At 39.5% G+C, this 25,645-nt stretch overlaps 1 protein-coding gene across 1 annotated transcript in view; it reads right to left on the bottom strand.

Annotated features, from left to right (window-relative positions):
- LOC139721692 (uncharacterized) overlaps positions 1 to 25,645 on the bottom strand; it is a 77,525-nt gene that overhangs the window by 1,873 nt on the left and 50,007 nt on the right. Inside the window, exons 3-4 of the mRNA XM_071633022.1 lie at positions 17,541 to 17,757; positions 14,194 to 14,409 (exon numbers count right to left, since the gene is read on the bottom strand). Of these exons, the coding sequence (XP_071489123.1) occupies positions 14,194 to 14,409; positions 17,541 to 17,757 (433 nt within the window). The remainder of the gene's footprint in view (positions 1 to 14,193; positions 14,410 to 17,540; positions 17,758 to 25,645) is intronic.

Raw genomic sequence — 25,645 nt, 5'->3', positions numbered from 1 at the left:
GTGCAAACAGCATCAGTAATGTGTGTGCCCTCTCAAAAATTCCTCATGATTTGTGTGCAGTTTGCCTCGATCGATTGGGTCACACACGCTAGGCATGATGGGATGCATCGCGCTGATTTCTTGAGTCGTTTTCACATTATCAAATAGCGCGCTACTATCCCGCTATTTCAGAAATTTCCCGAGTTGGACTCGAGAAATTTTCTCGATCAGAGCGATACAATTAGCGCGCTAATTTGTGTTCACATTATCAAATAGCGCGCTATTTCGTAATCGGGTTAATTTCCCAAGTCAGAAAATAGCGCGCTATTTCGAAACATCGGGCTGATGTGAAAACGCCTACTGTCTACTTCATTCTTAGAAACTGAGAGCATACCATAAATGTCAGACATGCTTAAGTTTAATATATTACTCATTAAAAACAGATGTCTGCACCCATGTAATGTTGTGAAGTCTTGTCGTCTGGCTATCACGAGACTATCTAAGAGTTCTGACCATATGAGATTGGGTCCACTGATTGATGGAGTTCTTGCCATTCTCTGGCAGTGATGCTAAAATTTGCCCATCAAACCCACACACGGTTTTGGCTTCACTGTAATGCTCAAGACTATAGATGGCGCTTTAGCACATTATGTCTTTTTTTGCAAGCTCAAGTCTTGAGATTTTGTATTGCAGTACAAAAATCACCACTGTGCAGTCCACAATGACAAACTGCTGTATGTGTGTTATGTGTGTGTGTCGGGGGGGGGGGGGGGGGGGGGGAGACACAGTCAGGATTTTTGAAAAACAATGAACAACACTATTTTCTACTATCATGAACAACACTATTTTCTACTATCATTCAAAAGGCATTTCATACGGAAAAAAATATTTCAAGTAATATTTGTAAATGATTTCATACAACAATACAATGCTTTAAATAATGCCTCCGGCGCGACACTTCGTGACGGGCATAAAAAGAGGGAAAATAAAATCTACATAAGATAAGGTGCAAATGTTCATTGCAAAAACTGATGTTAATATAGAAAACTTGACATGAGGAACAAAGTTTTATATCTATTTCATGCTTTGTCCGGTATCATCACCAAACTATTAACATTAAGTCACACTGATAATCTTAATGAAACATTTCCTGAGACGCCAATCAAATTGATTTGCTGCTCATCAAGAATACAACTCACCTTTCCTAGACTACTAAGAAATGCCCTACTACAGGTTATCAAATTACATTTCGGGACAGAAACTTGCGCCTAATTTCCATAGACCATGTGAAACAAACCAAGACATCTGTGTATATCCTGTTGGAACGGGCAGAACTGCTTGTCTGCTAGACGTACAAAAAAAAATAAATGCTTGTTGTTCCTGATTCTCGCTTTCTTTGCAAATAACGGATGCGACAATCTCCTAGATGCTGCAAATCATATTTCGCAAGCAGTAATCCCTTGATTATGGTGAATGCATGGAAGATAGGGGAAAATGACATACTTATTCCAGAATCGAGATCAATTCATTCGGGTGACCACTGAATGAAATCATATTCTTCAGTTCTAATTTATTGACGGCTGAATGCATGCGCGTTGACTCATTTGCTGAGGAAGTGGGGCAGCAAATCAAATGTCTTTTGTTAAAACATCTGTCCAATTGAAATGGAAAGAGGCATCTACAAACCGCAGCCCCTTGGTTAGTGTGCTGGTGTCGGTAACACAGATGCGATTTTCCCATCCCCCACCCCTTCCCGATCTCCACCGACCTCCTTCCCCGGCTCTGCCCGTCTTCCATTATTAGATTCTCTCCCTCCTTTCTCCCCGGCGCAGGCAATTACCATACAATGGGCCGAATGTGACGCACAGACGACTTTTCATGAGATATGGAAATATGTCTCGATCCCTCTCTCCACGTTTATGAGCTGCCTCATTTCGTGGCCTAGATCCTGGCAAGTGATGTTGTTCTACCCACGCATTAAGTCTGATTCCCCTCGCTGTATTCACATTGGCAGCTCTCCGCCAGGTTTAGATGCTTGTCTTGACAAAGAGAGCATCGATAGCTGAGATTTTGTGCCTCTTTAGAGACGAGACACTACAACTGTCCATCCCAATATGAAATAAATCTCCCCAGGTTTAAGGTAGAAATGGCCTTCTGTTTCTTTACAGTAACAAAAACTTCATGATGATTAGACAAACAAACAAAAATTATGGCGCTGCTGCAGGTGCAGTCATGCTCCATTCCTTAAAAATAAAACATATACCGTTATGTGAAAAAAGAATTAAAAGGAAAATGCTCAGATGCTATAGGTGGGACTTATGATCACGACCAGTTTGCACACTGCATCCTGACAAATAAAATGATGACAATGATTAAAAAATGCATATTCTTACCAAAATTGAACCTACATAGACAAAACTTTGATGCAATACACTCATTAAAATCTACAAATTAGAAGAATTCTGTGCAAACCAAGTGCAGTTAGCTACTCTTTGTGCAGTTAAAACTACTCTCCTGTTTCTATAAAGTCTCAACGGAGTGAGACAGCCAAGCCTGTGCTCGCTTTTATCCGTATGCTAAACCCTCAGCTGCAGGGCCGATGATACATTGTCAGTGTGAACACGCCCCGCCAAGACATGGAGTGAATAACCTGGAAGAGTAGAGCAGCCAGTGCAGAGAGGGCACATGTCATGTATCTATCAGAGTAATGCTATGCCTCTTTCTATCTATATCCACGCATAGAAAATGAGGCATGCAAGAACCCAGCTATCTATCTAGCCACGGTACAACAAAGACGAGGTATGGCTCTATACTGTATACTGCACAGATAGGAAGTAACCTTTTCAGAGTGACAATCTTTAGCCCTTCATCGATTAAGAAATAAAACAAAAGAGAAGAATGCTTGTGAGATAAATATAATTGACTTCCAAGAAGCCCTGTTGTCTGCAGGAGGGAAAACGAGATCTCTTGATATTACTGCACTCGGTCAATGTCAAAAAAAAGACAAACTTGAACATAGAATGACCACACCTTTATCAAGACAACAGTTGCATGCAAAGTAGAGGACTGAGAGATACACACTTCTCCAGGAAAGACAGATATGTTGTAGATGGACAGATAGATAGATAGGCAGACAGATAAACAGATTTAACAAATGAAAAATGCACACCCACACATGAACTTTATAGTAACTCCTATGCATTTTTAAATGCAGTCATAGGAAGTGGCATTTACAAAGTTGAATACAGCCATAAATATGTACATACATAGGACATGATTATTATTATACAGTCACATATTTATGGGTGAAAAGTAAGAGACAAAAAAAAAAAAAAAAAAAAACAATTACACACTGAACAACACCTGGCCTGGTTTTAGATGTTGAACTATTGGAAAGAACACAACAGGTGTGTAATTGGTAAAGGGAAGAAGAGAGCATGGACGTATCAAATGTCAAACAGTGGAGTGTACACACACACCGGCACTTGAAAATGAGGCCAGCTTTGCTTCCTATTGTCTGCCACACGAACGCGATGCAGAATACGACATCGGCGCTCATCTTCTTCTTTTTTTTCCCCCATCGCAGGAAAGAAACAAAATTTGTCCAGGAAAACTAAACAGTTGCACCTTCTTGCACAGGAGAATCTGCTTCATAAATCAAAAAAGGACAGCCCAGAATACTTTAACCTTAAAAAGAAATAAAAAAAAAAAAAAACTAGCACAAAACCTAATGATAACTAAACTGAGAGGCCAACCACAACAGCAAAACACTCTGCTTCTTAAATCTCATCTGTAGCTGTTAATGTAAATGTTAGACTGAAAAGAAAGAGTAGAATTTTACAAGCACAACAGTGAAAATTTGATCAAAATTGGATTAAAAAGAGAAAAATTAAAAATAGTGAAGTTTCACACATTTTCTAAAAACAGTTCTTGAACAGTCAATATGAATAACGTCACAGGAGCGACAAGACCTCCTATTGCTACAAAATGTCAAATGTTCAGGAGAGCAAAAAACAAAAACAAAAACAAAAACAAAAACATGGCAGCCAAAGCACTATATCAAATGGGATAGACTTTCTTTTGACATGCCGTGGTCGCTTCTTTTTTGGGGTAAGACAACTAGGATTTGGACAGGACATAAATTAACTGATCATCTGACCATTAATTTAAAAAAGTCAGTTTTACCAAAATCTGAGATACAAGGCCTTGTCACCCCAGCAATGATATGTAAATGAGTGAGCTGCTGACACCATCACCTCACAATTTTCTATTAATTGTTACACTGACAAAATTCAATTCTTCTGCGACAAAAATGTAAAACATAATGTTACTCCTGGCTGAATAAAGTTCTACAAAATACTGATCAGTCAGATATGATAGGATTAGAGACTGGAGTATAATTGAGTTTGAACAAAAAGGCTAGAAATGTCAAGATTTCATATACAAACTATGTGTATATGGCAAGTTGTGAGGCAACGACATCAACTCACTTATTTCCATATTCATAATGACTGTTCAAGAACTGATTTGTAAAAATTGGCAATTTCACACCTTCCCTAATTTTCATTTAATCTGGAAAAAATTTTCACTGTTGTGCATGAAAAATTTTACTCTTTCTTTTCAGACTAACTTTTAACTTGTTCAGAATTCCCATTACAATGACATGCTTAGTTCTGAACATGCACAAAACTTAAATGATATGTGCAACAGGTATGCTAAGGTAAACTTATTGCAATAAATTTTGGGATGTTGGTGCTCTGGTCTTGCAAAAGCCAGTGCAAGAGCCTAATTTGCTAAAATTTTGTCCAATATGATATTAACAGAGTAATTCCAGTGTTTTGAACTTTTGCTGAACCCTATGGACAGAGAGGAAAGATCATGGTGGATATGGGTTTGTGAATAATGTTAAAATACTTGGTATCAAAACAAAAGTGCAGTCTACTCTTTACTTCAACAGGTATCACCTGATTTCCTTTTTGACAAAATTGTGGCATAGCAGGAATGTACAGTCATTTTCATTTCAGTAGCTGAACAAAAACGATATAAAAACTGATCCAGTTCAATCTATTTTCCTTTCCACACATCTTCCACATCATGTGCTACCTTTTTCTGGAAAATTAAAGGGCAAAGGAGGCATGATGCAAAATTCTTTCCAGTATTTAAACAAAAAAAAATCCATTTTATAACTTCACTCAGGTATGCACAAAGGAAATTGAAACACTGTGAAGACATTAAGTGTTCCTTTATGAATGTGTTTGTTTTGTTTGTAATACTGTAAAACGAGGAATATTTGCGTGCATTTTAATTTTGTGAATTTCGCGAGCGCCAAAATTTGCGAAATTAAAATGCACGCGAAAGTTCTTTGCCTACACAATATGCACTGGATGCCAGTGGCAATTCGCGAAAAATTCATGCTGCAAAAAAGGCCGTCAGCTCCAATTCGCGAAATTTTCATGCCGCGAATATATCATGTTTTACAGTATTACTTCTGATGAGTCACTCTCTTTCCCAATATACACGTCATACACTGAAAGAAGAAAGAAATAGGAATTCTTTCCAGGTATTAGAGGCATGGAAGAAATCCACATGGGCAAAACTGACTATACGACCACTTCCATTCTCCTGTAAGACTGAACAAACTTGTAGATATAATGCTACACACTGAACTACCCTTTGGGGAGAAGCAAAGCAGCTCTCAGCTAACTGATATGAAATTCTTCTCACATGACTATATAGTCACATGACTAGTCACATGAATAGTGACACATACAGACATTTCCTAGAATTGCTCTTTAATAAAAGTATGTTGCTGGCAGTATCAGTGCGAATCACCCAAATTATGTGTCATACTTGTCCTATAAGTGGTCACCGTGTCCTGTCCCCTACACGTATCTGCCCTGATGATGACGTACTCCTGTCTGGATTAGCAGTGCCCACGGGTACACTGCATCACCAATCATTGGCAAAGATTATCAGCTGAAGGCTCCAGCTCAATGTGGTCTGACCCCAGAATGATGGGGAATAAGCTACCAGCGTTAAAGAGAACTTTAGGAAAGTGGAGAGCATTGTGAAAATGGATTTGTTGTCATGGAGATGGACGACGACGACAACGACAGTGATGATGATGATGATGATGACGACGATGATGATGATGATGATGATGATGATGATGATAATCAGGTCTGTGATAATGATGAAGGTAAGGTGGCTAAGAATAAACCGAGTAAAAGTTAACTCTTCAAAAAATACCCTTTGTTTGTTTGTTTGGGGTTTTTTTTTAACTCTTTTAAATCTTCTTTAGAAATTGGTCATTCATACGGTATTAAACAAAAGGTGCATGATTAAACTTTTACATAAACTGAATCTCACAGCATATTAATTTGATGATGTGGTTTGCAGAGAAAAAGAGAAAGACATATCTCTTCCATGAAATATACAAGAGCTTCTACAAAGTTGTTTGTACACACACAAACACATGAATGTATAGCTATATGCTTAGGAGAGATCCCTTTATGCAACTTGAAATGATGAAATCCTGGCAGTTTGTACAATACATATCAACATGCAATATAAACCATCACATGTCCTTGGAAATGTATAGGTAAACACTATTACTTTATAGTTTGATTTTCTTCAACTGAACTCCAACTTATTTATCATTTCATGTCCTTGATCTACATGTAATTGACTTGTCATTCTTATGAAACATTTATAAACCTAAACACAAGTTTCTTTTTATATTTGCGCACGACACGTTCATGCACATGTTCGCTAAAATTCCAGCAATTAACCGATGTACTACTGTACCTAGTATTCAAATTCTATTCTGTTTCAAAGCTGTCTATGGAGACTCCTTGGAGCTCACCAAAGGTTTACCTCAGGCTTGCCTGACCTTCTGATGACTGATAGTTTTGGGAGACCTACTTCAACGACAGACGTGGTCTGGAAGGGACCATGTGAAATCGACACCCTGCTTTGCATTCAGACATTTGGGTAAAAAAAACAAGACAGTTTCGATTAACGATGAAATTGTCTTTGTCTAACCTTTTGCACATATCTCCATCTTCCTGTATGTCCACTCACCATTTAAGGAAATAGTCATTCATCAAGAACTCTTATGTTCACACTTGTGTCCCTGCTGTGTTATCACACATGCAAAAAATGGGTGGTATCGCAATACTGGGTAAAGATTACACAGTGTGTCTAAAATATGAAGAGATGCACGCATATCCCCCCCCCCCCAACACACACACACACACACAAACACTATAACGATAATCAATCAGCACCTCTCTTTCTCTTTTTTTTGCCATTTGTGTAGTGAGAGGAATTTTTATGCTGAATAATACAAAAAAGTATGTTTTTATGATTTTCTGTTAGTTTACCATGTAGCTGTATATTTGAAATTACTAGGAGCAATTAGTGTTTTTTCTTTTGTAAACTACATGTTTATCTTACCATTTTTTTATACAATAAACTGTCTGTACGATTTGTCAAAATGTGAGGCTTGCTGCAAATCATAATGGTTAAATGATCCATTAATCCATTCATGGCAAATGTTCACTACTGGTGCATCAATGCTGAAATCAACTTGTTAAATGCTGACTTCTGCTTATCGCGATCACTCTGTTGGTTTCATCATTTAACCATTTCAGCGCCAATGAGTAAAATGTGCAGACATTTCACACACATACGTATGGACAGGAAATCAATATAATGGCATGCCGAGTAGTGAAGGAGAAGGAAACCAAATGTGGACTAAGTAATGCAGGATTCTTTAATAGTAGAGCACATCAATGAGGTGAGAGGAAAATCACAGTCTGATCTACAGTTATAAGTTTTTGGAAGATTCAGTGCTGCCATCACTAGATGATAACACTACAACAGTTTGTGATGTCACCACAGGACATCCAGATAATTTAGAAAATATAAAGAGAACTTTATTTTTCATGAAAAGTACACATTCCCTGGACTGTTTATTGTCATACATTACCCCATGCTTTCTAAAAGAGGTACAATGTATTACTAAAATCAAGTGCTCTTTCATTATGCCTGCAGAGTGAAAATATGTTGAGTTCTCTTTATAGTTTCCTCACATTGTTGTCCAGTAGTGGTATGAGGTCAGTAACAATTGTAGTCTTTTCATCCAGCAATGGCAGCATTGAAATTTTAAAAAATTGAAGCTTTTAACTCTCCTATTGTACAATCTCCCCAACTGATGAGCTTTCTGCAGCTTTTAAATGGATAGTCTAATTTTCCTCAAATTCCACTGGTGTGTTCTACTAATACTGTATTGCTGCATTCACTCAAGCCACAAATTACACTTGGGTCAAGGAGGTTTTATACATGCGAGTTCCAACTGGCTGTAATTATTCAAACAGTTGTCAGATTTCTATTGATGTACAAAAGAATTCCACAGGTGCACTTGTGCCTTTGATGATCGATGTTCCAAGCCGCCGTCTTGCTGAGCAATCTGAAGATTCATTTTGAACGTAATTATCATAACGTTGGCCATATTTTGCTTATTTATTAAATGAAATAAAATTTAACTTAATAATAAAGCATGTAAAACATAAGTCAATTCCATTCAGAAATTTGCGCAAAAGTGTAAATCAGAGCTGTATTATGTGAAAATGTTTAAAACTGTACCATCCTGGAAAGCTGGTTTTATCACTTTTCGACTTAATTTCCATAGTGAAACTAACATGTAATAATCTTCAAGTATAATTCTTTATTGATAGATATATCAGATTAGTGCCCGCGTATGCCCAGTCGAGTAATTTTCATCTTCATTTCAGCATTTTTTCCTCAATTTCTGTTAACGCATCCTCGTGTCTGTTCCACCTAGCTTTTATAAGAAGGGATAGCGAAAAGTAATTACCATCACAAAGACATCACTTCCTTTGAAAGTGGCTGGTGATTATGCAATGAGACATGAGTCAATTGTCTTCGTATTGGCGCGGCAGATCCTGTTTGGCACATGCTTCGAATATTTTTGAGCGGCGGCTTCGAACATAGATCAAAGGGAATAACTCTGTTGTTTATACTCCATCTCTTCAACCTCCTTGCTTGGGTTTGGGCTGACAGTAGCCTTGTGAACGACATTTTAGATCAGCATTTTGGATCACCATTTCAAAATGCTAATTCTGCCTTATTCGTAAATTGAGCATAAATGCACCCGGCAACACTTGCTTCTGGAAAAAAGAAAAAAAGGGTGATCTATTGAGAATGCATGCATCATGTCATTCCATCATTGGAACATGCAACAGCTGTTGCGTTTGCGGTGCACACTAAAGGCTGTTTGCACACACAGTGCAAATAACAAGATTGAGAAATCCAGGCATCAGCAGGGTGTGAAAGAAATATTACCACTTGACACAAGGGCTCAATGAACAAGTGTCCAATACATTTGAGCAAGAAACAGCCTACAATTTTGTGTTCCTGAAAGAAAGATTTACTTGGCTTGTAATACGGAGGTTTATGGCTTAACGGTATCTGCATCAAGAATGTATTTATGTATTTTTTTTTTTTTTTTGTAGAAAAAACAGGCATGACTTTAAAGACGAGAATGTGGATCTATTTTGGGAAGTGGGCATTGTCACACATGATGTTTACTGTCCCTGCAACGGAAAACAAAAGTTTCTACTGTGTGGTATCAACCATGGCGCTTTCCTATGACTGTCGGATTAGCTGTTTACCTTGTCAGTTGTGCTGAAGTATTATGTATACACATACAGATATTCATATATACAAACAAGCACATTATATTCATTTGATTCAGGCCATCTTGTCAAATACAGTTTGATGAAGAAAGCATGGAGGCCTATATATTGATCCTTAACAAATCAAATGGAGAAGAACCGTTTTTAGGGATATAAATTCAAAGCTAGGATTCTATTAAGAAGTTTGGCCAATTTCCAGACAAGTCAAAACAAATATAAGATGGACATTCAGTTACAATCCACTTATGAATACATGTAGGTCTACCAGTGACTCTCGGCCACTCTCTCTTTATCAGCTCAACATTTGTATTACGTTCATCTGTTTGGTTGGGGTTTTTTTTATTTACTTTAAAGAAAATATAAATGCTACATATTGAACAGTCATATCTCTAAATGAAACCAAAGCTACACATGGTCACACATAAAACGGGTTTCCCTATGAATGCCATCAGTGCACTATCACCATTACTCATGGACAGTTAACCATAGTCTAGGAGACTTTCACAATTACTGTATGTGTCAACACCTTTCAGACATAAGATTCATTTCACAATGTTATCACTTAAAATTGGACTGACCAAGAATATATTGCACATGGATCTATCATGCACCAGACGAGAATGACAGGTCTACAATATTTAAAAACAAGAAGGTACTGCACTGTGTTGAAAAGAGCGAGGTGCTTTACTCATGACGTTGAATGTCTGATTCCCTTTTCGTTCTTCTGATAGCAATGCAAATGTGATCACTTCATCCTCCATGAATTCCATCACTCATGCCTGTCTGTTACCATGGTTACACATCATCGTCTGCTGCCGATCCAGGCCCCTCTCAAAACTATTGTTCACGGTGTGCTGATGGGAGTGTAGACACCGCACGCGATAGATAAAAAGGGGGGTAATTGACACCATAGCTTTAAGCCTTCACCCACACGCCAGGGTCCGACCACGCTCTCGCAGACACAATCAGCCAGCATGCAGGCGCCAGGCTGCGACATGTATAGCGTTGTGAAACTGGTTTTTAAAGTGTTACCTTGTCTGCACATAATTGCCAACTTGTTTCCAGACATTAAGAGTGCCTCCACCAGTTCTCATTATGCCTGACAAGACACTAAGACCCCCTGAAGGAACTAGACGTATACATTTCAGCGTCATGAAAGTATACCTTTCTGTCAAAACAGTAGCACCACCAACAGGAGACCCCCCTAGAACACCTACACCAGTGTGGGGAAAAACAGAGCCGTCACAACAAACGTCCATCTTACACACAGTAGGACCGGAAATGAGATACAACAGACAGGCAGGGGAGAGAGAGAATAAGAAAGTGTGTGCATATTTTAATGATAGCAATGACTGCATCATTCTGGAGTGATTCTACACCCCAAAATAATTCTCTGCCGTAGGGTCAAAACTTTATAATCGACTAACAGGTAGCAGCCATTCTGGGAGGTACTCTATCCTCTTAAACTCACTAATTTCGCATGATGCAACGATCAGACACAAAAACAGAAGTTTCTCTTCAGTAATCGAACTTATTCACACAAGCCTCACACGTGAGCCAACTTTCAACATCAGAGTTGTGCAGCATAAAGATTGGCTTATATACCCTTAATTGCATTTTCCAATCTACTGCCATCTCTCCAGCATATTTGCCTAATCAAGTTTCAATTTGTGCTGATCTGTAGTTGCAGAAAAGAAAATTTCTTCCCACTTTCCCTTTCAAAAGTAAGCATTACAAGATCAAATTCAATTTTTATAAGCCTGGAGGACAGCTATTGAACATTTACCACAGGAGCAATCATTTTATTTACAACTGATTCTAGAAAGTACCACGATCACAGTAGCCATCCTCACCACTGCTTACAGAGATAAATGCATAATACTTCATTGATCTTGCAACAACTTAAAAACAAAAATGGGAAAATTATGGAAAAGAAAGAATGCTTTGCCAATGAAGATAAAACCCACAGTTGGGGGATACGAAGTGCTGGAAGGAAAAATGTATTACTGGTATATGTAAATTCTGGCTTATATATTTATATATAAAATATGAAAGAGTCAAAGATATTGTTACATCGTTGTGAAAAAGCAATTCTGCTTTGTGTCTCCTGTTCATCCAGGGTCTGCTTGATCTGTTTCAACTGAACCATCCCCCCTCCCCCCCCCCCCCCCGACCCAAATACACATTATTCATGCGGTCTATTAGAGACGTTACCGTGGGAACCAGACAATCAGGGCTCATAATCATCATTGCTATCCAATTCCATAAATATGTTTCCCCCATGAGCGCCACGCATTCCACATTATGTGTGTGTGTGTGTGTGTGTGTGTATGTGTGAGTATGGCTCTTGTGCATGCAGAGAACATGTACTGTGCACATAACATTAAAAGGGCTCACGACGCGGCAGACGAACAGACAGGCGGGCCAAGGCAGGTAGACAACACCGACAAGACACATGGAACATGACATACAGACAGGGGATAGACAGTGACGCAGTCAACAGATGGATGACAGAGGCTGATAGAACAAACTGACAGACAGAGAGACACGCGCACAGACAAGACGAACCAACATACCATGCAAACCGGGTAAAAAGGAGAAGGCAGAGACAGACAGGCACCACAGACAGACAATACACACAGTGGACAGACAGATATAAACATTTCCAGATGAGCCTCTCAGAAATATAGATTACCCATCAACTATTGAAAGCACTATCACCCCTCAATGCATGGGGGAGCACGCAATGCCAGGGATTGTAAAGCAGCCAGCATCATTAACGTCATCAACTGTTATCGCCTCCAATATCATCGAGGCGATATCTAGCTGCCTAATAAGGCAGGTAATTATTTTGTGGATCCATTAATCACACAGTCTGATGAGCATATGATCAGGTCGAGAGGTTTCCTGACACAGCGTCTGCTGAGGGCGTCTCAAAAGTGATAGAGGTGACCTTGATTGCCGGCGCGTGTTTTATCATTCAAAGGGCCCATTGTCACGACTACTCTGAAACTTTCGGTTTGATTTTGGGTGGATGTGCGACATTAAGACGCATTCAGTACACAACATTGAACAGCAAACAAAGAGAACAATATAGCAATAAAGTGTTTCTCAGTCAAAGGACACATGCCATAAATCTGTCTGTAACGTCTGACCTAATGTTCTGTAATTAATGCCACCCCACCATGTGACACCAGGAGGGACAACTGCAACAACATGGTGATGGGTTATCTCGATACGTAATGTTTGCTTTTTCAGAAATATTTTAAAAACTTTTTGTTGAGAGAGCATGCACTGACACTTTCCAAAATGTATGCATCATTGCTCAGAGACATTACGTGCCACACCCCTTCCTGAACGTTGTGATTTGAAGCGACTAAATTTCAAAACAATATGCTGAATCTCCATTTAGGGACGTGTTGCACAGCAAAGTGGATTAATTGGTGCAGGTAAATCATTTGCTGCTTCCAACAATCTGATCTGTAAAGCATTTCCACTTTCTGCATGTCATTATTATGGCACCATTAACCCGTTGAGGATGAACTGATTTTGCTACAGCACGCATTTCCCGTAGACACGTGCCCATGTATACTTGGGACTTATAGTATGATGCCCTAAGAGAAGCTATGCTCTGACAGAGTATGCTGCGATGACAACGATGAGTGATAGTAAATTGGGATTTATACCTAATTGAGTAAAAGAAAAAAAAAATCACTTAAAGCAGGGGGGAAAAAAAATCTCTGACACCAAACAGATCAAAATGACACTTTTTCAAAGGTATCCTGGTCCCTTCATTATTCAAACTCACTTCACTTCCATGAGCGTTTTCAGTATTCTACTTTAGCATTGCAGACACTACATTTCAGGTTCAGCTATCGTAAAGTTTGACAGGACTAACATATTTTTCACTTTCTACTTCAATGTGCGTAGAACTCTGCTTCGAGCCACCTGCAAGAAGTTCATCGCCAAGGCAGCACGTCAGACTTTCTTGGGAAGATGTCCTGCAGTCGTAACCATGCCATACTGTTCATCGATCCCAAAAGAAATCCTGATGACGTACCTTACTACCACGCTAAACCCCCAGGATCACGGATGACAATGGCAGGACCACTGTGGCATAGCAACAAGTGACGCCACGCACCCATTCTGAATATGAGAGGGTACTGTAAAACCAGAAACACTCGTGGCACGAAACTTTTGCGAATGAGAGCCGATGGCCTTTGTCATGATGGCATGAAACTTTTGCAAACTGCCACTGGCATTCAATGCTTTGTGCAGACAAACATTGTTCACATGTATTTTACTTTCGCGAATCTCGGCTCCTTGTGAAAGTTTCATGCATGCTAAGATTTCTGGTTTTACAGTAGTTGGACGTGATACTGCACCTGACACATACTCATTTGGAATCCACAGTCAGTGGCTACCGATCAAGTCTTATGAACACATCACATGTCTACTTTCTTTTCACGTGGATGATTCTCCAGTCTCTTACCAGGCTCCAGAAGAGATAGATGAGGATGAGGATGGTTGCCAGGACAACCAGGCCCAGGCCCTCCAGGCCACGCCCTTGGTAGACGTTCAAGTAGTGGTAGGCTCCATTCAAACACAGCCAGGCGGAGATGCACACCAGTGGAGTGAGGAGAGCGAAGCATCCACAATCTGTCAGGATGTTCCTCCGGTCTCTGGTCCTCTCGGGCTGGGTTATCCACTGCAGGACAAGAGATGAGGATAAACAGTGTGAGAGAGAGAGAGATAAAGTGAAATTGAAGGTGAAAGAGACGGATGGAAGAGATTATATAACCAAAAAAAAAACAAACCAAACAAATCAACAAACCCAGAAACAAAGACCAAAAGCGAAGTCAGTTATACAGTCAGGAAGAGAAAGAGGGATAGAGTTGAAAGTGAAAGATAGAGGCAAGCAGACTCTTAAAGACAGACTGACATGCAGGTAAACATTTATATTGATACTTCAGATAAACAGGAAAAGAGAAGCAACAAAAACAAAAATGAAAGCGAAAGAGAGATAGGAGTGAGGAAAAAGATATTGAAAAAGAGAGACAAAGACCCCAAAATGGAAACAGATGGACAGACACATGCATAAAGAGAGTACCAATAAAACATAAAAAACTAGAAAAGCACTCAGAGAGCGCAGACCTCTGCCAAGCAGCTCATTTCCACCCATGCACCCATGTGGAAATCACCAAATTTTCCAATGATAAAAAAAAAGTTAAGAGGTGTTTACCTCATCAGCTTCCTGCTGCGCGGTTCCTCGAGCAGAGTGTGCGCTTTAGTATGCGTATGCAAACCTCAAATATGCGCAGCTTAAACTCCGAAGTTCATCGATGACCCTATTTGCCAAAAGCAGCGCTGCACAGTTACTGGCTCTGGTCCAATGGTCCCTGACCAGCAAAAATCACTGTCGGACCAGTAACTTTTTCAGGAATGTTGAACAGTAAAAAAAGGAAAAATTGGGTACCTACTGGTCCGACAGGCAGGTCAGATCAGTAGAAAATATGGGTTAGTGTGCACCCTGCCAAAATATACAAAATCCTTCAAAATTTCACCCAAAAAAAAATTCCTGGATCACCACCAACACTTCATCATCTGTTTGTGTCATTATTAACTTTTCCTGCAAGTTTCATCTCAATGCGTTCACATCTTTTTGAGTTATTTCGCACACAGACAAACTAACCAACACCACGAAAAACATACCCTCCTTGATGGAGGTAAAAAGGTACAATAAAACATGGACAGACAAAAGAGGGAAAGAGAGAGACACACACACACATCTATGATGAGTAAAAGAAAAAAAAAACAGTTCTTCAGACTTTAAGGGTGTTACAGTATTACAAGAGTCTGACAAGATTTCAAGTAATGACTAGTTGAACCTTAACAATCACACATTACTATCACATGATAAACTGTGCATGACACCAATTGCGCAAGATAAAGATGAAACATGTACCAGCAAGAATCTACAAATTGATTCCTTCCTATGTCATCGACTGAATGTTCATGTGACTGTACTGGAAAAGTGAACATTTCATGAGCATGGTTTCCCACTAAAGTTTCATTGCAGAAGTAAGTGACTTCACACAGGATCTTGCTTCAGGTCTTTTACACAAGTCTGTAGCATTCTTCTTTGTCTGTTGACACTAAACTTTAATAAATGTTAAAAGGAAAGCCCAAAAAAACTAGAAATGTCGCTACAGCGACTGGTTATACCCCCGCCAAACAACATTTCATAAGCTTTGGTCAAAACAACATTTCATAAGCTTTGGTCAAAAAACTGAGGAAGTAGTTAAATCCGCAAGATCTTTCCTTGATCTTCTGCCATTAATATGCCGTTACCATGGCAACGTACTTTCGGGTACTGTCGAAGAATGCGTCTTGCACATCTACAACCAAAGGCACACATCTGTACCAAGTTTCATGGAAATTGGGCAAAAACTGAGGAAGTAGTTTGCAACACAAAATTTTCCATCATTTTGGTTCATAATATGTGAGCTGTTACCATGGCAACATACTTTTTGTCACTGTCAAGAAATGTGTCATGCTGACCTATATCCTAAGACCAACATTCAATATGAATTCCATGAGAATTGGAAGAACACTGATGAAGCAGTTTTGCCATGAAGCATTTTGCCCTATATTTTACCAATAACATGCCGTTACCATGGCAACGCACTTTTTGCCACTGCGGAAATATGTGTCTTGCACATTAACATATTCAGATGAACATCTGTACCTAATTTCATAAAAATTGATCAAAAACTGTGGGAGGAGTTCGCGACGCAAGATTTGTACCCATTTTTGCCCATAATATGCCGTTACCATGGCAACGTACTTTTGGGTACTGTCAAAAAATACGTCTTGCACATCTACAACCCAAGGCACACATCTGTGCCAAGTTTTATGGGAATCGGTTGAAAACTGAGGAAGTAGTTCGCGACGCAAGATTTGCAACGGACCGACCGCCCGACCGACCGCCCGACCGCCCGACCGCCCGACCGCCCGACGATTCCTATATACCCCCTTCAAACTTCGTTTGGCGGGGGTATAAAAAGGAAACATAATCTGTTTTATCTAGCTCAATTCCTCATGCTCAAATGCACTAACTTGATTATGCATTCAATGTTAAAGCTGACTTTATTAAACAGAGTTTTAACACGCATAAAACAGACAGACAGAAGTTTCAATGAAATTGGACCCTAGGAAAGCAATGTGATTTTAAAGTTTTTGTGTTTTCATAAACAGTCACATCACTCATAACACCATAAATGCAACCAAGGCACTGCAGCACTGTCATCCTCCAAAAGACTACCTGGCTGATTGGTTCCCATTCCACCCTCTCCCCTCCAAAAAAAAAAAAAGAGCAAAAAATAAAAAAAATAAAAGAGAAGGTGACTGGTGGTTTTGGTCATTGTCTTTGCAATTACTACCTCTTCCCTATTAGAAGTCATCATTGCAAAATTTACTACATTTCCACAATAGCATAATATAAGGGATGCGATTATTTCTTTCTCATTACATTTCACAAGGATATCTATCATAAATGCAGGCATACATAAGAGAAGAAACATAATAATCTGTGATGTGCATTTCAATGCTGCCACCCACCATGATGTGGTAAAGACTGCTTTAAAATAAAACTCCCACTTTGCCAATGATTTTGAAGGTTTCAGAATGAAACAAGAATAAAAAATCCCTTTTCAAGGTAAAAATCCCTTTTCACGGTCACAAATCCCCTTTCTGACTTGTCAGAAGGTATTAACAGAGGTGGACCAGCAAGTCATGAAATCTGCAGTGGTCAAGAAGTGGTCAGCCCAGATACCATACCTCCGAGAAGGCCTGCCCTTTGCGCTCGGTGGCGAATTGGAAGTGGCACAGCTCACAAGCACTTCTGCCCGTAGTCTGCAACCATTGCTCCAGACACTTGCGGTGTTGGTAGCTGAGGCTCCCTGCACACCGGCATGGCGCTATGAGGTCATTGCCTGGGAGGGGGCCCTCATGACATATCCTGCACATGGGAGCGTCGTTGACCATGGAGTTAAAACTGAGGAGAAAATGTACAATGTATGAAACATGGGCAGTGAAAAAAAAAAAATCCTAAAATGATAACATTATTGAATAGATGATCTGCTTTTTGTTCTAATTACAATCTAAGCAGTTTTTCTGTACTTCCAATTGTATTTTCACAATTTTCGATCTTTAAGCACGTCAAATATCTTAACAATAATCCTGATGACCATCTGTATGAGGTCTGACGTTTCAGCTTTACACTATCAACTCACTCTCTACAGCATGTCCTCCTACATGGATATGTGCACAATTTGTTTGACCCTCTGGGAAGGAGATGCTTGGGTCAGAAGAAAGACCAGGAAGTAATTGCTTTAGTTTTCTATTAATGTTAATCTGAATTCCAGTAGAGAGCAAAATAAAGATGCATTCTTGCCCTCTTTTATCCACTTCATTCACTGATTTTCCCATCTGCAAATGTCTGATAACCACCAATACGCTGATACACCACAAGGTGGCCTGTACTTTATTGAAAGAAGAAGAAGAAGTCCTCTGAAGGTTAGATTCAATGATTTCTTTTTTTTAATGGAATCCATACTACTACATGTAAGTCCCCATTTAACAGCTATCATAAAGGCAAGATATCATAAAGGCAAGATGCTCTCTTTATCCCATTAGTAACTGAATTGCCCAAAACCACCGGTCCACTCTTTTTTTAATAGTTCTATGCTTTACCATTTTGATTGTTTTCATATAGAATATATCATGTAATTTGAAAGAGGTCAAAGGTCAAGAAAAGCATGCTAGAATTACTTAAACTATAACACACCTGTCTCTTTGTAAAGTCTTACTAGGCTTTCAAATAAACATAACTTATAATAGACAAGCAGTGAGATATTTTGCATAATTTAGAAAGTTGTCGAAATGAGAGTAATATTGCTTTACCCTCAAGGGAACAACGGGCCATTATGTACAGAATCTTCATTTGCTAAAAGGGTTAAAACGTATACCCCATCTGAGCTTCCCAATCAAGGCTCACACAATACAATCTTTATGAATGTAATTTTTCTGTCTCCACATCGAGCAACTGGTAGAGGGGGAAGTGTGTGTCCTTGAATGTCTGTCCCTCAAGGTCACAGCAAAAAAGATGGGCCTGATGGAAGCCTCCCATCGCAGAGCAGTAACTGCAACTGTGCTCTCTCAAATTTCAAATTGGCCATGATAGTGTATTACGCAAAGTGAGATAATGCCATTATGACATCAGAAAGTCAACCTTTCAAAACGGAAATCATCTATTATGAGTGTTCAATGAGGGCACAATAATGGACGAGAAATCAATCAGGTTATAATGATGTTTGATTATCTGAATCTGGATCAGATGTGAGTCTATTTTCATGATGTGACCTTGTACAAATACTACCCAGCCAGGAGTGTATCAAACCAACGTACAAAGGTGTTATCTTTATTATATTGTGTGCATTGTGATTTGGTAGCCATGCCTGCTCCACAAGTCAGCAATTTTTGAAAATGCACATAATTATTCCTTGTCTTGACTATGTCTTGGTCATGCCTACATTCATTTTTTTTTTTCATCACAATTGCGATGCACTCCCCGGTACAAGTGTATGTTTAAAAAAAGAAATGATGGAAGAATCGTTTCATCCACCTGGAATACAATAGTATTTATCCATATCATGATCAGCTGCATGTGCACCTTGGCTTACTGCTATAAAGAATTCAGTCGACTCATTTTGCAAGTTGTTCAACATCCACCTCTGAGGGAGGGGATTGTCCCCTAGACAACTTTAATCAAACATTTGTAATAACAGTTTAGCCAGACCCCTTGGTCCTGATGGAGATGTATAATATGGATAAGCTTGGCACAAAATTCATTTCTTTGGTCCTATTTGTTTCAAAGCATTCTGGCAGTAATTATGAAATAGGCTGAGAATATAAGAGTTTGATCTAAAGAGGGGATACATGCCATTTCCAAACTTTTTAAAGTTAGTCCATCAGATAGAGCAAAATATTAAAACCTTTCCAATGATACTTACTTGATGACAAGGAGTATTCTGGAAGTTATGTTAAAAAATGTTCAATATGTCTTATTTTCTTTGTTTTTAGCAGGTTCAATAGCAATTATCTAAATCAGACAAGAGTGGAGTTAGCTCATTTTGCACTCAAACTCTTCACATCTGGTTGCTAGGCTGCGTTTATCTAACTTGAGAGAGAGAATCACGTTTCAAAACGCGTTTGGTACGGTGTTTGCAAACGTGGTTTGAAATGCGATTCTCAGGGTGCTGCGTTTATTTAGCCATCATACAATTCGAGTGGTGTCACTACGCAGCTGCTTTGCGCCGTTTGACCCGGGAAGTAAAGGTCAACTGCATACCACCGCACATGCCTCATCAGTCACACACATATAACGGGTAGAGAGCACAACCGGAAACAGCTGGGTTTGACCTTGAGATATAAACACGTTTCAAAACGGCAATGCGTTCATCTACTCATAGAATGGCGATCGTGGTCTCAAACGTGTTTCAAAATGCCCTTTGAAAGGTGTTTCAAAATGCCCTTTGAAAGGCGTTTCAAAACGGCATTTCTAAACGCGTTTGAAAACACGGTTGCGTTTATCTAACCCCTGAAAATGCCTCAAATGCGTTTAGGATCGTGATTCTGCCTCAGAATTTTTTTAGATAAACGCAGCCTTAGTTTCTGAGGAAGGTTTTCTATGTAGAGAGGGGCACATCACTGCACAGTCTGAAGAACACACTAATACCTAAATTAGGAGATTAATGTATGACAAAATTATCAGGGTTTCATGGTCAGACAAATATAGTCTACAGTTTAACGAGGGAGAAGATAAGCATGAAGAGGAAGGGAAAGAAAACAGTATGGAAACTGCACACTGGTTGCATATAAGTGCCATTACAAAATGGCAAACGGCCGATTACAGCTCGCTATGCATAAGCATCGACCTTTAATGTGAGACAGACCAGGTTGAAACATCCAAGTTGTGGCTGTAACAACTTCCACTGACTACACTGTAAACTATTGCAATTTGGGAGGGGGGCAGTAAAAGCAAAAGAGCATGATAGTAGGGGCGCTTACATTGCCAACGAAAAGCCATAATGTTTTACACACTTTTTTTGTGTGTTTTCTACACATTTTCTTTTCAGTGGAAGTTGCTGGGCAACTACCTGTAGGCCTATGTGAGTGAAAACTGGAATTCAAAAACCTTCCTCAAAAGTGATTTTTTTTTTTTTTTAACTCTGCAGTTTAATCCCCCCCCCCCTTTTTTTTTGCCAGTATACATGCTCATTCCTTGCATCACCTGTCTAATTCCATTTTTTGGTCAAGTTAATACATCACCACCCCCCCCCCCCCTTCATGGAAAACTCCAGCCCACCTGTTTACATTCAAAGACAGTGAACGGCAAGTTGCGCATCAAAGTGCGCTATTTCCCCAAAATCTGAATATTCCTCTTTTTCTTGCACGTGTGCATTTCCTGCCAAAACACGGTTAATTTTCTGGTTTTTCTAGCAGTGTGAATGGTACGTACATTGAAACATTCAGGTTTTCTACCATTCCATTTTCCCATATTTTTTTTTTTTTTTTTTGCAATGTAAATGCCCAGAAGTGTGAGCCTGCTAACAGAATTCTGAAAAAGGAAACAAAAACAAAATCACAAACAGAAGATTTAAAAATCATGTCTACATTTTTTTTTGGTGTCTGTCTTATTTGTCCACATAATAATGTCATAGTTTGATATATATATTCTATCATAGTTTGATAGTTATTCTACTCCTGTGATGATTTCATCAGAGTCACCAATCATGGCACATGTTTGAGCACATGAACATGCGGGCATCTCCACGTGATACTTGTCAGACCATGTAAAACATTTTTTTTTAATTTCAGTAAAGCGTATTGGTCTGAATGGAGACTATACAGCTGACACCTTGGGCTACAACCTGCCAGACAAGACAATACACTAAAGCCAGGCGAAGCCCTCCCCATTTGGAGGGCAGGAGCTTAATCCACCAGGCTCTTGCGCCAATCAATGGAGATGGCCTCCTTAGTCAGACACAATAGCACCTGACCTCAGACAACCGCCCAATCAACGTGGACTCGCTCTGTCCAAACATCCTGCTGGACTGCATGTGTGTATTTATGCACAAGTTGTAGGCATATAGGCAAGTGGGAATTGTCTGCAAGCTGCTGTAATTACACTCACCGAGATAGACATAATTAAAAACTGTATGCCTTCTTTTCTATCAGACAAGCATAGTATACTATCTTAATTTCCTGACACACAAATCATACTGGATTGGACCATATTTGTACATAACATATTCATATTTAAAATACAAATGTTGCACTTGATCTACACTGATCCTTCCTTTGCTGATGACATTGGACACAATGAGAATCAGAGAATCACAGCCTCTTGTGTTCAAAGATGGTTTGGGCACTGCACAGTGTCAACAAACTTTTCATCGACTATTTTGTCTGCAGTTGAGTGAAGGTAAACCCGTAACAACAGGCACACCCAGGATTTGTAAAGAGCTTGTACAAGACAAGTAGGGCTTCTGGTATATGGTGTATCCCGTCTGTTGCCTCACACTATCTTCTTGTCTGGATACTACATCATCATCTTCTATAGATTTCAAGACAGGAGACGGGATGTGTTTGAAGATTGGTTCCACAATACAAAAAGCAGGTGATACACTTTCTCTTGAAACTACCTCTGCCACATATTATACACCGCCAAGATGTATTAGAACATCGGCATGTGTTGATGAAAATATTGTTGAGAAAGTTACACACCTTTACTTGACACAAAATTCAAATCACTCTAAAGCTTTGTGAAAGCATTCGGTGTAGAACTAATTTCCTTCCATAAGTTTTGAAGTTAAGATATATAGACATTGATGTACAAATGTGGCAAAAGAAGCAAAGATATACATGTATACTACAAGGATGATTTATCGATAACATTTTCATTACAGAAAAATTCATTAGATCTATTTATGATTATGAATATTTCAGTCAAAAGCAATTTTTTAAAGCAATTCTTACGTTTGTAAGAATCATTAAAGACATCAAATATAATATGAGTTTGACAAACTTCCTTTTTGGGGGCATTTCTTAGGAATGCCATGTGACAGACTTATTAACTGACATATCTTTTGTTCTATATTTATATGCATCATGTCTTAACATATATATTTTTGAAACCTGCTTGTTTTATTGCATATTTATCCTAAAATGCTCTCTTCATCAAAATGATGCTTTCGCTGTTATGCACTCTTTAATTACAATGCAGCTCACTCCAAGTTAAAAACACTGCTCACACAACAGTGTAGATTATTAGTGGGGAGAATGAGCTGGACTGAAAAAGGCATCTGTAATTGATTCTACAACACTTGCAATGAATGAATGACCTACGAGGTATTGATCCACCCCCCCCCCCCCATCCCTACCAGACAGACCCTGGACAAACAAGGCCTGTATCTTATCACGTGTGGACGAGATCTATTTTTATTTTTTTTGTGTGAGCTTTGGATTTTCATGTCCAATTAAGCTCTGATGAATGGCTGTGGCGTGACAGATTCAGACTCCTTGCAGCGGTGCCGCACAGAATCGGTTTCTGAACACAGAGTAATTTGTTTGTTTAGGCCTCTTTCAAGTATTTTCCCCCCATCCAAGTCACACTTTCACTCTCGAGCCAAAAATTTTGTCATTAAGTTTGCATTAGATCATATTGTTTTACTTGGGCTTCCTGCTATTGTGCCACATGTTGTGTAATCATCCTGTTTAAATGCAATTAGAACAATTCATAAATTGCTACAGAGCCCTAGCATAAGAGACTACCATGACACAAAATAGCACTATATGGGTATACTGTACGAGCGGCCATTTTTGCATACAGATGTTTCAGTGAATTGCTACTTGTCAGACATTTTTGAGTGTCTGTTATTTCATTGCCGCGACGGTCTAGTAATCATTCCTTCAACTTTCACGAAATAAACAAGAGTGAGTAAGAAGCAACAATACTAGCACTAAATGTTTTTGTTTTTTTCGTGGTGATTCTCTGTACATAAACAAGTAGGTCTAGTGTGTTCTGCATTCAAAGCACGTACTAGCAGCATGTCCTTATGCCCCAGACATCATGGCCCATGCAGAATGCTAGACCTACAGCACCGGTAATTATTAGTTGCGCATAATCCAGAGCTGGCATGGCTTGATTATTTTTTTTTATATCTATTTATTTGTTGTTGTTGTTTTTTTTTGGAAGGGGGGAGAAATTACATTTGCATGTACTGTCTTTGTGTGTTTGGTTCAAAGTCGATTCCTAAAATTAAAAAAAAAAACTAGAAATATCACTGAAGGTGATTAATACCCCCGCCCCGTGACGACAGTCTTACCCAAGGAATGATCTTTCCTTGATCTTCTGCCATTTAAATGCCGTTACCATGGCAACGCAGCTTCCGACACGTCCGAAAAATATGTCTTGCACATCTTCCCACCAAGACTATTGTGTGTGCCACATTTCATAAGCTTTTGTCAAAAACTGAGGAAGTAGTTCAATCCACAAGATCTTTCCTTGATCTTCCGCCATTAATATGCCGTTACCATGGCAACGCAGCTTCCGACACGTCCAAAAAATATGTCTTGCACATCTTCCCACCAAGACCAATGTGTGTGCCACATTTCATGAGCTTCAGTCGAATACAGAGGAAGTAGTTCAATCCGCAAGATCTTTCCTTGAGCTTCTGCCATTTATATGCCGTTACCATGGCAACGCAGCTTCCGACACGTCCGAAAAATATGTCTTGCACATCTTCCCACCAAGATCAAGGTGTGCGCTACATTTCATAAGCTTTGGTCAAAAGACTGAGGAAGTAGTTAAATCCGCAAGATCTTTCCTTGATCTTCTGCTATTAATATGCCGTTACCATGGCAACGTACTTTCGGGTACTGTCAAAAAATGCGTCTTGCACATCTACAACCAAAGGCACACATCTGTACCAAGTTTCAAGGAAATTGGGCAAAAACTGAGGAAGTAGTTTGCAACACAAAATTTTTCATCATTTTGGCTCATAATATGTGAGCTGTTACCATGGCAACATACTTTTTGTCACTGTCAAGAAATGTGTCATGCTGACCTATATCCTAAGACAAACATTCAATATGAATTCCATGAGAATTGGAAGAACACTGATGTAGCAGTTTTGCCATGAAGCATTTTGCCCTACATTTTACCAATAACATGCCGTTACCATGGCAACGCACTTTTTGCCACTGCGGAAATATGTGTCTTGCACATAAACATATTCAGATGAACATCTGTACCTAATTTCATAAAAATTGATCAAAAACTGTGGGAGGAGTTCGCGACGCAAGATTTGTACCCATTTTTGCCCATAATATGCCGTTACCATGGTAACGTACTTTTGGGTACTGTCAAAAAATACGTCTTGCACATCTACAACCCAAGGCACACATCTGTGCCAAGTTTTATGGGAATCGGTTGAAAACTGAGGAAGTAGTTCGCGACGCAAGATTTGCAACGGACCGACCGCCCGACCGCCCGACCGACCGCCCGACCGACCGCCCGACCGCCCGACCGTCCGCTGATTCCTATATACCCCCTTCAAACTTCGTTTGGCGGGGGTATAACAAATCTGTTGCGAACAAATTTCGGCTCGTACAGTACTTTAATCTCTTTTATAAAACAAGGGTTGAAATACAGTATCCAGTCAATTACCCCCCCCCCCCCCCCCCCCCCGGCTAAATACTGGCTAGTGGTAAGATTAGAGTTAGGGTTAAGTTAAGGGGTTAGGAGTTTGGGTGTTAGGATTAGGATTAGAGCCAGGGGAAGGGCCCGGGGGTAATTGCCCTAGACCCCTGAAATACCA

This window comes from Diadema antillarum, unplaced genomic scaffold (assembly GCF_040938485.1).
Source record: "Diadema antillarum isolate AM-2024a unplaced genomic scaffold, OU_Dant_1.0 scf00000147, whole genome shotgun sequence".
Lineage (NCBI taxonomy): Eukaryota > Metazoa > Echinodermata > Echinoidea > Diadematoida > Diadematidae > Diadema > Diadema antillarum.
Note: the sequence above shows the minus strand (reverse complement) of the source record. Positions and strands in the feature narration are given on the sequence as shown.